The following is a 14,864-nucleotide window of genomic DNA, read 5'->3' as shown; positions in this document are numbered from 1 at the left end:
ACTTTTGAAAGCTCCTCCCTAATTACTGCATAGTCAGCTTTAAAATAGTTTAGTCTTGGTTTTTCTCCAACTTTGTCTTCGGTGTAACATACAAATTTAAAAACTAACGATAGATGGTCACTAGGTCCAATACTGCTTTTATATTCCAGACTGTCAATCATATTCTCTTCATTTGTTAGAATGAGGTCTAGAACTGATGGAATGTTCCCCTCCCTGAGTCTTGTAGGATGTAACACATGTTGATATAAAAAGAAATCATGGGTTAGTTCTAGGAATTTTGAAGATACATGTTGTTCGTTGACATCAGTAGTATTTTCCTTCCAGTTGATTTCCTTAAAGTTAAAGTCTCCCAAGATAAGAAGGTGAGAATGAGAGGTTGAATTAGCCTTTCCAAACAGTTCACTGAGCTGAGTGAAGTTCTCTCCATCACAGTTGGGACTCCTATACACGCAACCCAATAGAAGGGAATCAGATTTGTTGAGTGTTATTTTACACCATACAGCTTCTTGGTAGTTCAACTCGTCATCCAAACTGATTACGTCTAAATTGTCCCTTTTATAGATGGCTACACCTCTGCGGAAATCTTTATCTTTGTTGTTGAACTGATTGTATCCTTCGAGATTTAAATTTCTGGCCCAAGGATCGAATAGAGTGTTTTTTGGGAGGATCTCAGTTAATTCAATAATGTCTGGCTTTGATTCTTCGACAATAAGTTTTAGTTCTTCCATCTTTATATGATGTATGTTCAATACACATCAGTGTGTCCAGCATCTGGGCGTATGATGGGCTATTCATATTATGTCTGAATTTTTAACAAAAGAATAATGTCTAAACTTGGAAGCATTTTGTGATGAGTCCAGGATTATCTGCAATAATCCAATGTTCACTCAATTCAGGACCACTACCACCAGATTGGCTCAGAGCAAACGTTTCCTGTATATTCAATCAAGGAGACCGACATGCAGCAGAAAACTACAGGCCAGTAACTGATAACATCAGTACCCTGTAAACTTTTGGAGCACATTACAGCTGCAAACACCTGTTAAACCATAGGTGTTTGAAATTCTGACTGTGAATTGAGATAAAAATCATATAAAAAAAATAAGAACTGTTCTTTTTTTATATAGTAATACCCTTATTTTTTATATGATTTTTATCTCAATTCACAGTCAGAATTTCAAACACCTATGGTTAAACCACCTTGAAACATATAATATACTCACATCTTTAAACCATATATTTCGTTCCGGATTTTCTTGCGAAACCCAACTAGCAGTCACTATGGACGATCTCCTTAAATCATTTAACAATAACAAACAGGTTGATCTTGCAATTCTTGATTTCTCTAAGGCTTTCGCCACAGTCCCTCACCAAAAATAACTACATAAATTGGATAACTATGGCATCAGAGGAAACCTCCACAACTGGCTCTCCAATTTCCTGAAACAAAGACCGATGAGAGAAGCACTAGAGGGAGAAACATCCAGAAAAGTATCTGTTGACTCCGGGGTACCACAAGGGACAGTGCTCGGGCCACTATTATTCCTGTGCCATATAAATGACAACATAGTGACCACCAACTACTACAGGACAACCTAAACAATGTGGAAAAATGGGCTAATCAGTGGGGAATGAAATTCAACACCAAAAAATGCTACGTAATGAAATCCAAGATTCTACACCTTAAATAGACATATCCTAGAATAAGTGAAAAATAACCCCTACCTTGGACTAACGTTTTCAGACGACCTCAAGTGGAACACCCACATAATAAAAATATCAAGAAAAGCCATCTCGACCCTTGGCTTTCTCAAAAAAAATCTAAAGCTTTGCCCATCGTCTTGTAAGTAAACCGTATATATATCCCTAGTATGATCTATCCTTGAATATGGTGCCATTATTTGGGACCCATTTACCAAAAAAAAATTGACAAACTGGAAAGAATACAGCGCTTGGCAGCCATGTTCATTACAACTGACTATAAGTCCAGGGAAGATTGGTGTGTCACAAGGATGCTGGAACTACCAACACTCCAGGTCAGGCAAGCACAACAGAGGGTCACATTCATATATAAAGTGGTTGAGGGGTTGATACCAGCTATACCTACAGCTTATCACCTAATAAAAACAAGACCAAAAAGGAACATCAAAGCCAGACATTTTTCGGACTATATATAAAAAAAAATGGTAGAAACATCAGTGATAAACAACTCTAAATCCTTCACAGTACCAAAGTACAACTGTGAACAATACAAGAACTCAATTTTTGTATGTACAGTCATAGAGTGGAACCATCTGGAAGAGGATTTAGTATGTGCCCCTACTTTGGAGGCTTTAAGAGTTCTATAACGCACCAAAAATCTAATTGAACTGCTCTCTCTCTCTTTCCCATTGTATAAAAACAGTAACCGGGATCTACAACGTACGAAAAAATATTGTCAATAACTTTAGAGAAGGCGCTAATCAGCAAGTATGTCTACTTCTTGTAGTCCAGTTTAATCCCAGTGATTACACAGTGATGACCTGATGATCAGACTGGCATAAACTTCTGGACCGTTTGTATGTGTATGACGGCAGTGTTTATTCCCAGAAACCCTTAAATGTGCTGGGATTTGTTCAATCTGATTAAAACCAGATCTTTAATTCCATTCCAATACTCTACCTCTACCTCACAGTCTGGAATGCAGAGCATTGGAGTGGAATTTAAGATTTGGTTTTAATCAGATTGGGATTTGTTTTTAAAACCTGAACTGCTGTATGCCTAATTGTTTTCATGGGCTTTTATATGTAACCAAGGACCTGGATGAATGAAATCTAAAAAATGTATCGGACATAAATATAAATGTCACCCTTATAAAATACTAGCCGCTTCCTTCCGACTGGGCTAGGGAGAATTTCTCTTTAGCTCATTCGGTAGAGCATAAGAATAGTAAGCCAGAGAGTCCCAGGTTCGAACCCCGTTCTGGCCATGCATTTTTCCGCTCCTTTCACATTTGGCGCCCAACAAAATATACCTATGTGTCTTCGGGTCAAAGTCTTTGTTAAAGGAAGGAGGATTGTAGCAGAACTGGATTGTGTGGACCGGCAGCAATCAGGTAGCTCAGTTGGTTTGAGCATCTGTCTAGAGTTTGGAGAGTCCTGGGTTTGAGCATCTGTCTAGAGTTTGGAGAGTCCTGGGTTTGAGCATCTGTCTAGAGTTTGGAGAGTCCTGGGTTTGAGCATCTGTCTAGAGTTTGGAGAGTCCTGGGTTTGAGCATCTGTCTAGAGTTTGGAGGTCCTGGGTTCAAAACCTCAGTCTGGCTGTGCATTTCTCTTTTTTCTGTTACATAAAATTCAGTAGAAACAGTGGTAGGAAGTTATCAAATAAAATAGGTGTGAATTATTAAATCAACAGGCAGACATATATGAATGACATTTTGTGTAGCTATCATCGTATAGGATACCCACGGCTGATTTAGCTTTGTGATGAGCGAGTACCATAGCGAAATCAGCCGTGGATATCCGACGATGGTGTACTATTTAACGATCAAATAAATTTTGAATGTTTTCAAATCACAGGAAACCTTAAGTTTTAATCAAACAGTTACAAAATTCCTTCATTGGATGTACAATAAGTGTTACCTAAAACACTTCTACTACACATGTACAATGTATTTAGTGTAAATAATATATATTAACATCATTATAACAACTGCTTCAGGTTAAACATTGTGAAACCAACTCATTCCATATCCACTAATACAAGATCTTGTTTGCATGATAAAGTAAAACTAACTTTTATTAAACATTAAGATTAGGTTAACATTGACAATACTTAGGAACTTGAAATATCTTTTCTGTTTTAGAATTAATGATATTTTCCCCTGAAACTGAATATTGAATCAAGCTTTTAAAGCCCAGCAACACATGTATTTGGATTTTTTACCCTGCATCCACAAATTAATTTGGTTGATGTACCTAACAGTATTTTATATCACTTTCAGTTGCATGGTGTACCATTATTTTTGGCAAGTGATGTTTTGTGTGGCTGCTCCCAAATGCCAAAAAACTTTACCAGGATCCATGCTCGGTATTCCAAAGATGGGATGGCAACAAAACTGTTATTGAAAGGTACACAGTATACACTTTTTTTGTATTATTTTTATTTTTCAAAGGTATTTCTGGTACAATATGCATAAATATATCCACTTTTTTGTTCATACTCCCTTACATCCATACACACGCTCACTACATTCACATATACTCACTCATCATTTCATAATGTTTTGTTATCATCATCATCACCCCAATATCTTTATCATGACATTGACATCCTCCTCATCGTTATCATCCTGTCATCAGTAAAATTATTATCATACTGATTTCATCGTCATGACACTCCAAACATCATCATCATCCTCATGACATTAAACACTGAAATCATCATCATTATCATCATCATTATCATCATCATTATCATCATCATTATCATCATTATCATCATCATTATCATCATCATCATCATCATCATCATTTTCAACATCATCATAATCATCCCAATGATATATATCCATCATGACACAAAATCATCATCCAATTGACATAAACTTTTTCATTATTATTATTATTATCATCATCACGACTAAAATCATCCTCATTCTCACAAAGATATCGATCATAATCACACTTGTCATCATCATCAAACTAATACCATCATCATTACTCACACAGTATACACTTGATCATCAAAGGTATTCATTTGACTATCAATGATGAATAATCATTACTGTATTCAAAATAATGGAATTAAAAAGAAGATATGTTTAATAACATGTTACTAAGTTAATAATTTAATAAAGTTAAGTTAACAAATAAGAAATGAAGTAACAAACAAGTTCCTGAGTCAAGAAACTAAAGTTACACCCACATAACATAGGCTTAAGTAACTTAACACCCATCTAAATAAACTTGGAACAATGTTGAAAACAACCAAGTTACTAAAACAAAAACAGCCAAATGAAGTTACTATTAGCTGAACTAGCAAATTAACTAAGTTGAAAACCATGTTTCTCAGTTTAACACCAATGATGAACTACATTACTTTAAAACTGTGTAGCAATTAGCATGCCACTAAGTAACTGTGTTAAAAAAAACTGTTGCTAAGTTAAACAACCAATTAATTAAGTCGCACAACAAGTAACTTATCTCCACCAATTAACTATATTAAATGAACAAATAAGTATGTTGGACAATGAAGTTGCTGTAATAAATTAACAAACTAGTAACTAAATCACCAGCCAGGTGAAAGACCAGCAATTCAACCAAATAGATTAGTAAATGACAAATGATCAATTTAACAAACAAATGACTTAGTCTCCCATGTTTCCTCCCACAGACTTCCGTGTACTTGGAGTGAGTCACAGCACTACGGTATGGTTCTACAACATCCGCGGTGTGTTCCAGGTGGTGTTTGAATACCAGGAAAAAAGTGTACAAAGAGACTGCCTGTCAAAACTTAAGGTATTCATCTTCATTCTTAAATTAAATTGTGGAATGTCAAAAATCCATCATCCTTTGTTATCTAGCCACCTTTGTTCCCTTTGTATAATCCAGCCACATTAATTGTGTTCCCAGTGAAAAAATTGAGCAACATCTGTTCCCAATAAAAACAATCAAGACGCCTTTGCTCCCAGTAGACATTTCAGCTATAACCTTGGTTCCTATCAAATGTTTTATTAATTTCAGGGGCCTCACCATTTAAAAAAATACTGTTTACCCTATATAACAAATATCATGAATGACTGTGCAGAAGTTAGAAATGATAAGCTCTGTCAAACACATGTATTCCTAGTGGAGCAAACACATTTTTGTGAAAATGGAAATTAAAGTACTTATATTTTTCATATGTATTGCTCTTAGCTGGGACACCCTGCCTTGTACTTTTTCAAGGTTCCCCATGTAACTCTTTCCTTTGCTCATAATATGCCCTAGTTTTATTGATTTTGAGTTTGAGTTTGGTTGTGTTGACCCTTCAGTATTCTATTGTTTTTTCTTCTATAATAAATGGGCTAGCATTACGGGCAACTCCAAGTAAGAAAAATGCTGAAGGAATTGGAACTCTACTTTGTTTGAAATACAGCACAGAGCACTGGGACACTCTACCTTCAATCATTAGTAATAAGTCCAATTTTTGTTGTTGTTTATATAATGTACCATTGAGGTTTTTTACTTTTCTTTCATTGCAGGATATTTGGCTCTGTAGATATCACGACGACAATCTTCCAGATAGTCTCAGTGTTACACTGAACATTCATGTTCTCCACAACAATCCTAGCTCTGTTGTACAGGAGGACCACAAATTGTTGCCAAATATGGGTAGTGAACATTCGCACCGCCTAGATGAAGAACAGGAGTTGTTTCCCTTGACAGATGGAGAGGTTGTCATAGAGCTGGTTAAGCACAACAGGAACAGTTGTAGTGGTCTTCATTCAAGGGATGAAAACACAATCCCTGATAACTCTGTGGCAAAACATGACCAAATTAATGGGAATTTACTGCTGGATAATGTTGTAAATGGTTTGCACACAACCAACACTCAAGAGAATACCAATGTGACAGTAGGACAGACACCCCTTGCAACTAACAATGTCCTTAGTCACGATTCTAAAAGTGAGGACAATATACAGGTGTTGGAAGGAAAAGAACTCCTAACAGCTGACAAAGTCCATCCCTGCAATTCTTTCAAAACTAGAGAAGAGGGTGCACAGGAGATCGGAGGACAGAATCGCCTTGTAGACGACAGTGTTCACCTCTGTCACTCATGTGGCTTGATAAACTGTCCATCATTTCAATCAACAGTGAATGAAGATGGTGAAACAATTTGGGGAACATGTCAAACATCTGGGTTGGAAAGGAGCTTACTGCACAAGCCACTCTGCTGTAGTAAGGCAACACAGATCGACACAGTGCCCCGGACTGTTACAAAGGTTTCTGTGGGTGTTCAGACTGATCAATATGTCTCAATAGTTCAAGACTATCTGAAAACTAATTCTAAAGCTGCAACACTTAGAAACTCCTCCCCTCAGACAGATATCACCATGGAAACATTGGCTGTTCTTACTCCCTCCTGTTTATTTTGTACAAAAGATGGAACAAAGTTTCATGGAAAATGCTCCAAAACAAACTGTCAGGAAAAACCTTATTCAAAACAGTGTTCAAGAACAGATGTGATGAAGGAATGTGTTCGTGTTCTAGAGACTTTAATAAAATACCTTGTTCAAATGCAACCTGATTACCACAATCTTGACCTCTTTCCTGTTGTAAAAAGGTTTCGTATTGTACTCCAATTATTAATGCAAGAAATACATCTGGAGGAAAATCAAGGATTTCCATTTCAGTTAATTCAAGAGTACCTAGATATGTTAGGGACAGGGGGAAGCACCCACAATGCATATGACACCTGGGGAAATTCCTCACAAAGGAACACGTTTTTACACATTGTCAGTCAGTGGTTGGGTCAAGAATTCCACAAGTTTGAGCCTAAGATTTCTCAAAGGGTGGAGGACTTCAAACAAGGGCATATAAACTGTATTGACAACTTGCCTCCAGCTGAGAGCATCATTGACCTTGTGTTCCCCAGTTGTATGAAGGAGCTGGTTGTGAGCTGGACTAGCAGAGCTTCCCCGCGTGGACATAGGGGTAGTGATCACGACTATAGTCCTCCGGTAAAGAAGATTTGCACAAGTGACAGTTCATCACCAGCCTACCCTCTGGTGCAGCATATACTGGAGTTTGCTAACCATGCCTTGGTGTCTGGGGTGGCTCATGTCGTCTACTCCAGGCTTCGACATTCTACATAGCATTATGCAATCCATCAAAACATCCTACATAATGTAACCCTTGATTAAGACTAAGAATTATTTGCTATCTGTGATTATCATATTTTTGTACACTACCAAAGACAACATGTCACAATCAATGTGCTGCAAGAAAAAATTGAATATTAAAATTATGTAAATGTCTGTCAAATTAAATTAACTACCAATATTACAGCTGTTGTCTTTTGTCATATCATCTCATTTTTCCTAGATTAAGTGATCTCGTAAAATGTACCATGAAAGATGATCATTTGATTGTTAAGTATTTTGCCAAATGTATTTCTATTCAATACTTCGAAATTTCCTATATACAATTCTTTTTCTCTTATTCAGCACCAAAAAAAATCAACATTTCGTAATCAAGATAATTAAGTTAGCAACAAAGACAATAACAATTGTGGTATGTTTTCTTTCCATCTTTATTACAAAAGGTCAATATTTACGAAGCACCATTGTTACATAATGCCAGAAACTGGGGCTGTCCTAGATAGGGAACTGTGCACTACGGACACAAACGCTCGCACACATTTAACTAGCATCCATTCCAAATATTCTTCAAGCACTGCTACAAAAACTCAAAGAGGATTCATACAGCTTCTTTCATTCCAAATCCACTTTATACAAGTAGCATAACTATCAAAGCTATACAAAAACACCTTACACACCTGACATATCTATTATTGTGTATACTACTATACTAGGCTAGTGCTTGTACACATTCATCACACAACTATTATTTCATGTTCCACTCCAAACTAGTCCAGTGTTATGTCTCTCAGTCTACAATAACTAATATTGTTGGCATCTTCCACAGAAAACGTTTAAACGAGTATTCCTTAACAATAAACAATTATTTCTATTTTGTTAAGTTCAGTACATTAAGTAGTATTTCTATGTAAACATGTATGTGTACAGCTGGTACAAAAAATCTACACTGTAGGAGAGAGCAACATTTTATATAGCTGAGGGCCATCAAAAAGCTTAATCGCTTAAGTTTAGTTTGGTCCACACTATCTCTAGTATGCTTGATCTGTTCACAGAGTTAGATGCTTGTTGTAACAGAGAGAAGTTAAGGATTCCTTTACCACTGCCAAAAACTGTAACCATTCATTGTATATTGTATTAATTGTTTCTGAAAAGAAAACCATACCTTTTATGAAAAAGTTAAAAGATACAACAGGAGTTGAACCCTAGACTTCCGGGTCCATATTCATGAAATTGTTCCCATGCTCAAGCCTTATTTCTTGTTCCGTTTACAAATTAATAATGAAATAATATTTTGTCAATGATTTGGAAAATAATTTTGAAGATACTTAAAGCCAATACTGTTTTCAATGTTTACATTTGACTTGACCAAGCAAACGAACAGGTGCCATGTAAACAGAAGTTTCATGGCCCTGTAGTGCTTAAGTTATATATTTACCGTTTATAGGAAAAAACTACTATGGAGTTCTCTTACATTTTGCATGCAGTGGGAGAAGAATCCTTAAGTCTCTCTGTTGTAAAGAAATGTTTTATTGTATTCAGCTTCATAGCCCTTGTGCAACTGCATGTTTCTCTAAGTTATATAAATACTGTATTCAGCCCAATAATCAACTTGGGTGTTTAGTAATATCAGAATGGTTGCTAAACCTTTCAAACTTCTGTAAGTTGGCGAATTATGGAGATGACATGGGACACTCTCCCCAGAAAAAAGGACAGAGTGTTCACTAGTTTTAGTGCAGTAGTTATATGTATTGGGCTATGTATAAGTACAACTAAGTGCCCATATCATCAGGTATGTGATGGAAATAATGGATAAGTGTTATCTCTGTGAGGTGAAAATGGCAAGCAGTTTGTGTATCAGTTATACAGTGTACAATATATATCGGATGTTTGAAACACAACACAAAAGAGACAGCCTTTTTACTGATAACCACAACAGCATTCATACAAAATACATAAGATATTCAGACACACTTGTATGACATAAAGACTTATTCAGACATACTAAATCAACTCTTCATTAATCATGCTGTCCTCTTACATTTGAAAATATAACTGAGAAAGTACCTGTCAATGGATGCATTAATCTACCAAAGATCAAAAACCCTGTATGTCAAAAAGACTGCAGAAAATATATTGATTCATATGAAATGTACCAGGAATCACATTTAACACAAGAATGACACTGTTGATGAACACACAACATCAATGACAGGCAGGGAAACCTCAGTAAAAGCCTATTTCCAGGCGGGGAAGACAATGGGTACATGATCAAAACAGTAAAAAAAAACACGAATATTTACAGCAACAAAGTCTACATTGTCAGTTTATGATAAAATATAAACTTAACTGTAGTAAAAGTATACCCTGACCCTGTTCTTCTTAAGTGCCATCATCTCAAATTTTCTAAATGCAATATTTCACAACTATCTTAAACTGTATTGAAGTGTTTTCAAGTCTTTTTACTAACAATTTTCACTATAATTTTCCATAGTCATGAAAATATTATGGCAATAGTCAGCATTTTAGTTTTGGTCAGGTACGTCTGGACCGCTCAATCCTGAGGTCAGCCTCGGCCCAGATCTGTACCTGTCGTTTCTTTACAGTTTCAACCGGTTCAACCATTTCAACCGGATATGCGAATGTACCCTAGTACTACTTAAACAACTGGGTCCTAGTAATCGACATCTCCTTCAAGATTCATGAACACAGTCTTAGAGATAACAACGACAAAATGTGAATACATCTGGGTGAACACAAGTGAAAAATATTTTAAACATTCTGTTCTTTTTTCCCTAGTTCTAGTATCTATGACTAGACTAAAATGTCTTCATTTGAACGATGTATACATTCCATGAAAAATATTTTAAACATTCTGTTCTTTTTTCCCTAGTTCTAGTATCTATGACTAGACTAAAATGTCTTCATTTGAACGATGTATACATTCCATGAAAAATATTTTAAACATTCTGTTCTTTTTTCCCTAGTTCTAGTATCTATGACTAGACTAAAATGTCTTCATTTGAACGATGTATACATTCCATGAAAAATATTTTAAACATTCTGTTCTTTTTTCCCTAGTTCTAGTATCTATGACTAGACTAAAATGTCTTCATTTGAACGATGTATACATTCCATGAACGACATTATTTTTACAGGAAACTAGAACACAACTAATCGCAATAAACTGAACAAAGCTATACAGAGCTGCACTGTAACATGAAATTTTCTTGCTCATATATCCTAAATGATTCATCTCATGTACAAGTTGTAAAGTCTTGGTGAACTCAAACTGGATGAAAATAAGATATGCTATATATATCAAAAGACGGATACATGTACACTATATATATATCAAATGTATGTCTTGGTTACCTCTACCATTCATGTGAAAAATAGGACATCTCTGCTATCTACCATATTGGAATGTATACAAGTGAATGCTTTAACTAGATAGAGCTACACCACAGAACATCAAACCCAGCGTGTTAAGTTATAAATACAAATAATTCCGACATGGCTGGGAGCATTAAAAGGCAATCAAAACGAACCATGTCTGATAACCTCATAACACATATAGAAGGTGTTTGAAGCTAAATATTGGTTTAAGGTGCTTTTTAAGTATATTAAAGTAACATTATTTTCCTCCTGTTAAAATTGTCAATACATACACTGATGCAGATATGTGAACCTACCCTCAGTACATGTTACCAGCAAAATTTACATAGAGAGATGTAAAATTGACACTCGTGAATACATATCGTGAATACATATCATGCTTGAACTTAAACAATATGACATTAAATAGGGAAAAGTGTTGCAAATAAAAAGTTTGTAACACTTTGAAAGGTCATGATCTCACACAATGGAGAACCATATAATTTAGACAACAATAAAGCGTTCATTTCAACTGAATCCTGATACAGGAACAATGAAAGTATAGATGGTAGACTGCCAAGCAGCCCAGCTGTGAAAATAGGTAAACTCATGATAAAGTTTACTAGTAAGTATCTACTTACCCAATTAGTCCTTTGGACTTGTGAAAAATATCTTATCAGAATATCATTGACTGATAGATTGACCAAAAACAATATCCCTTTCTAAACAGCTGAAAATACATGAAATTTGTTTACCACAATGACCCAGGGCTTTGCCATGCTTAACTACAGTAAGAGTTTTTGGTGTCCCCTACAGCCCTCTCTCTTTCTAGCTTAAAAATACTTTCATCACTAAAATCTCTATTAACACCGAGAACTAATAAATATTCTATTCAACTAGTCCTTTGGACACCCAAACAAAACCGTCCAACCCTGTTATATACCTGATACCATTCATGCCTCTGTTTAAATGATCACCACATGTAGCACTGTATGAAATTAGATGTTGTTGGGTATTTGTCAACTGTATTTTCCATAGAATGGATGAAGTTACATCATAAATTAGTGAAAAGTTTTAATATAACCGCCACATGAAATATCATACTTTTAAGTTCGAAATTAAAAAGATGGTGCAAATAAATAAATCTTACACAGTACAAAACAAGAGGGATCAATACTTTTACAATAGTCTTTGTGGATTACATATTCCTTCTGGGCACTGGGCACCTTGTGGAGAAACAATAATGTTGTGGCATCGGTAGCCTTAACATTCCTTCTGGGCACTGGGCACCTTGTGGAGAAACAGAATAAGGTTGTGGCATCGGTAGCCTTAACATTCCTTCATGGGCATTATGCTGTTTGTGGAGAAACAGAATAACAGCGTGGTGTCTAGATCGTCACCCTCCAGTTTAGATGTAACAGCACCAACGTAAAGTGTATCTTAGGGATCATCAAATCCTTCCTCTTGTAGAATGGCTTGTCGTGATGCCTTTATGATCGCTCTGACACGGTTCAACATGTACTTGAAACAGAAGAGACACACTTTGGTAGAAAATTGGTAAGAATGAAATGTAGTGTGCCAACACAGGGTGCAGTAGACACTTATCTGACCCTTCAGGAAGTAGACACTTATCTGACCATTCAGGAAGTAGACACTTATCTGACCCTTCAGAAGGCGGCCACTACCCGGGACACATAACAAGGGAGTAGGTCACATTTACAGTTAACCATGATATATACACCTTATTAGAAACAAGATTAGGGCAATGTCGAAAGAACCCTTTTGAAAATCAAATTGAGAGTTGTCTTTTCATTCAAATGTGTACCTATAAATATTATTACAATAATAAACCAACATTCATTGTCCAGCTTACAACCTGGCAGATATATATAAAAAAAAATATTAACATTAACATTAACAAAATATAATCATTAAATATCCAAATTTATTTGATTAAACAGATTTAAATTTGTGTCTTGTTGAAGCTTTTTTGATAAGTGGATTATTATAAAAGCTTACATTGGATACAGTCTTCTCCTCGCCCTTGGAATCTCCTGGTAAACTACAGCTGTTACTATCAGAGTCCGGTGGTAATGGAGGTAGTGGAGGGAGGGGTGCCCTCGAGTCTGACGGGGGCTCTGGGGGCAGACAGTCAGGCAAGGGGGGTCTGTAAATATGTGCATGAATTTCATAATATTTAATTGGTTTATTATTTCTTTCATGTTGATTATATTCTTTATAGATAATTTACAAACAGAATATATATTTTTTATTTCTTAACAATAATGTCAGTAAATCGACCATCTGCAAACATAGCCATTGTTGATGTTCAGCCAGTGACTACAGCTGGACTGAAATATTCAGAGACCATATAATAGTCAAATAATTTTACATTTTTGTTCCTTTTTTTAAAATTTCAATAATATTTGAAAGATTAATTTGATGAATATTTAAAAAGAGAACCATGATGAATACAACAATCATTTAACAGAGTGCTTTTACATTAGGAAGAAGAGAAATTCTAAACACAAGTTGTCATACAAGCCCATCACATTGTCAAATTACTGATAAACCGCTAAAGCTGCTCTACCCTGTCAATCCAGCAAGGGTTTACCAAGACTACTCACAAGTTAGAAAAGTCTGTATATGAGTATGTTTTGGCCTTGTCTATGTTGTCTGTGATATCTGTAGCTGACTGTAACAACCCTGGTTCCTGTTTAATGGTTAGATCACAGATCTGGACGGGACCAATCACATCTCCCACTCTCTTACTGCTTGATGACTTGTGACGCGGAGACCTGTAATTAACAACCATCAGGTGTCAGACTGTGTGTCCCTGCTGGAAAACACTGAATCTATTGGTATCTTAATGTAATAACAAAGTGATTCTGATAGACACATTTTCCTAAAAATTGCAAAAGTGTGTAAAATTAAATGTAGTCTCAGTTAACTTCAAATTTGTAACCATTTAACATACTTAACAGTGGTGGGTTAACTTCAAATCTGTAAACATTTAACATACTAAACAGTTTCAATATTCAAGGAGGAGTTGAAAAACTACCGCCCAGTTTCAAATCTGCCTTTTCTGTCTAAGATCTTGGAGAAGGTTGTGTCCCGGCGTTTTGAAGTTCATCTCCATGCAAACAGTCTTCATGACAACATGCAATCAGCCTACCGCATGGGACACTCTACTGAGACGGCCCTCCTACGTGAACATAGTGATATAGCTTCTGCATTGGATAACAAGTGCAGAGCGGTGCTTGTCATGCTGGACTTGTCAGCTGCATTTGACATCATCGACCATGGCATACTTTATAAACGTATGGAATAATGGAGTGACCGATACTGCACTATGCTGGATACAGTCATACCTGAGTGAACGAGGACAGTGTGTTGCCATCGGATCTGCCACCTCACATGACAAAGTACTAGATTTTGGGGTTCCTCGAGGGTCGGTGTTAGGACCACGAAAATATTGTATGTACTCCAAACCGATTGGAGAGATTTGTCGTCGCCATAGCCTTCGCTATCATTGCTATGCTGATGACACACAAATTTACATGGTCATAAAACCACAGGACAGTTGGAATACAGTCTCAGAAAGTCTGGAAGCTTGTCTGACAGATATCAGTATCTGGATGAACGC

General features: G+C 36.1%; 2 protein-coding genes across 4 annotated transcripts in view; one reads left to right on the top strand and one right to left on the bottom strand.

Moving 5' to 3' along the window:
- LOC110464093 overlaps positions 1–10,120 on the top strand; it is a 12,690-nt gene extending 2,570 nt beyond the window's left edge. Inside the window, exons 1-4 of one of the 2 annotated variants that reach the window (XM_021519152.1) lie at positions 1,693–1,843; positions 3,983–4,109; positions 5,374–5,498; positions 6,224–10,120. In XM_021519152.1, the coding sequence (XP_021374827.1) occupies positions 4,037–4,109; positions 5,374–5,498; positions 6,224–7,837 (1,812 nt within the window). In that variant the 5' untranslated portion in view covers positions 1,693–1,843; positions 3,983–4,036 and the 3' untranslated portion in view covers positions 7,838–10,120. Of the gene's footprint in view, positions 1–1,692; positions 1,844–3,982; positions 4,110–5,373; positions 5,499–6,223 lie in introns of those variants that run through there. The other variant, XM_021519143.1, reaches the window with a different exon arrangement.
- Positions 8,259–14,864, bottom strand: part of LOC110464083 (splicing factor, suppressor of white-apricot homolog) — a 22,382-nt gene continuing 15,776 nt past the window's right edge. For both annotated transcript variants that reach the window (XM_021519121.1, XM_021519129.1), the window contains exons 14-16: positions 13,846–14,016; positions 13,238–13,385; positions 8,259–12,739 (exon numbers count right to left, since the gene is read on the bottom strand). In XM_021519121.1, coding sequence (XP_021374796.1) covers positions 12,659–12,739; positions 13,238–13,385; positions 13,846–14,016 — 400 coding nt within the window. In that variant the 3' untranslated portion in view covers positions 8,259–12,658. The remainder of the gene's footprint in view (positions 12,740–13,237; positions 13,386–13,845; positions 14,017–14,864) is intronic.

Source organism: Mizuhopecten yessoensis, unplaced genomic scaffold, assembly GCF_002113885.1.
Source record: "Mizuhopecten yessoensis strain PY_sf001 unplaced genomic scaffold, ASM211388v2 scaffold1515, whole genome shotgun sequence".
NCBI lineage: Eukaryota > Metazoa > Mollusca > Bivalvia > Pectinida > Pectinidae > Mizuhopecten > Mizuhopecten yessoensis.
Note: the sequence above shows the minus strand (reverse complement) of the source record. Positions and strands in the feature narration are given on the sequence as shown.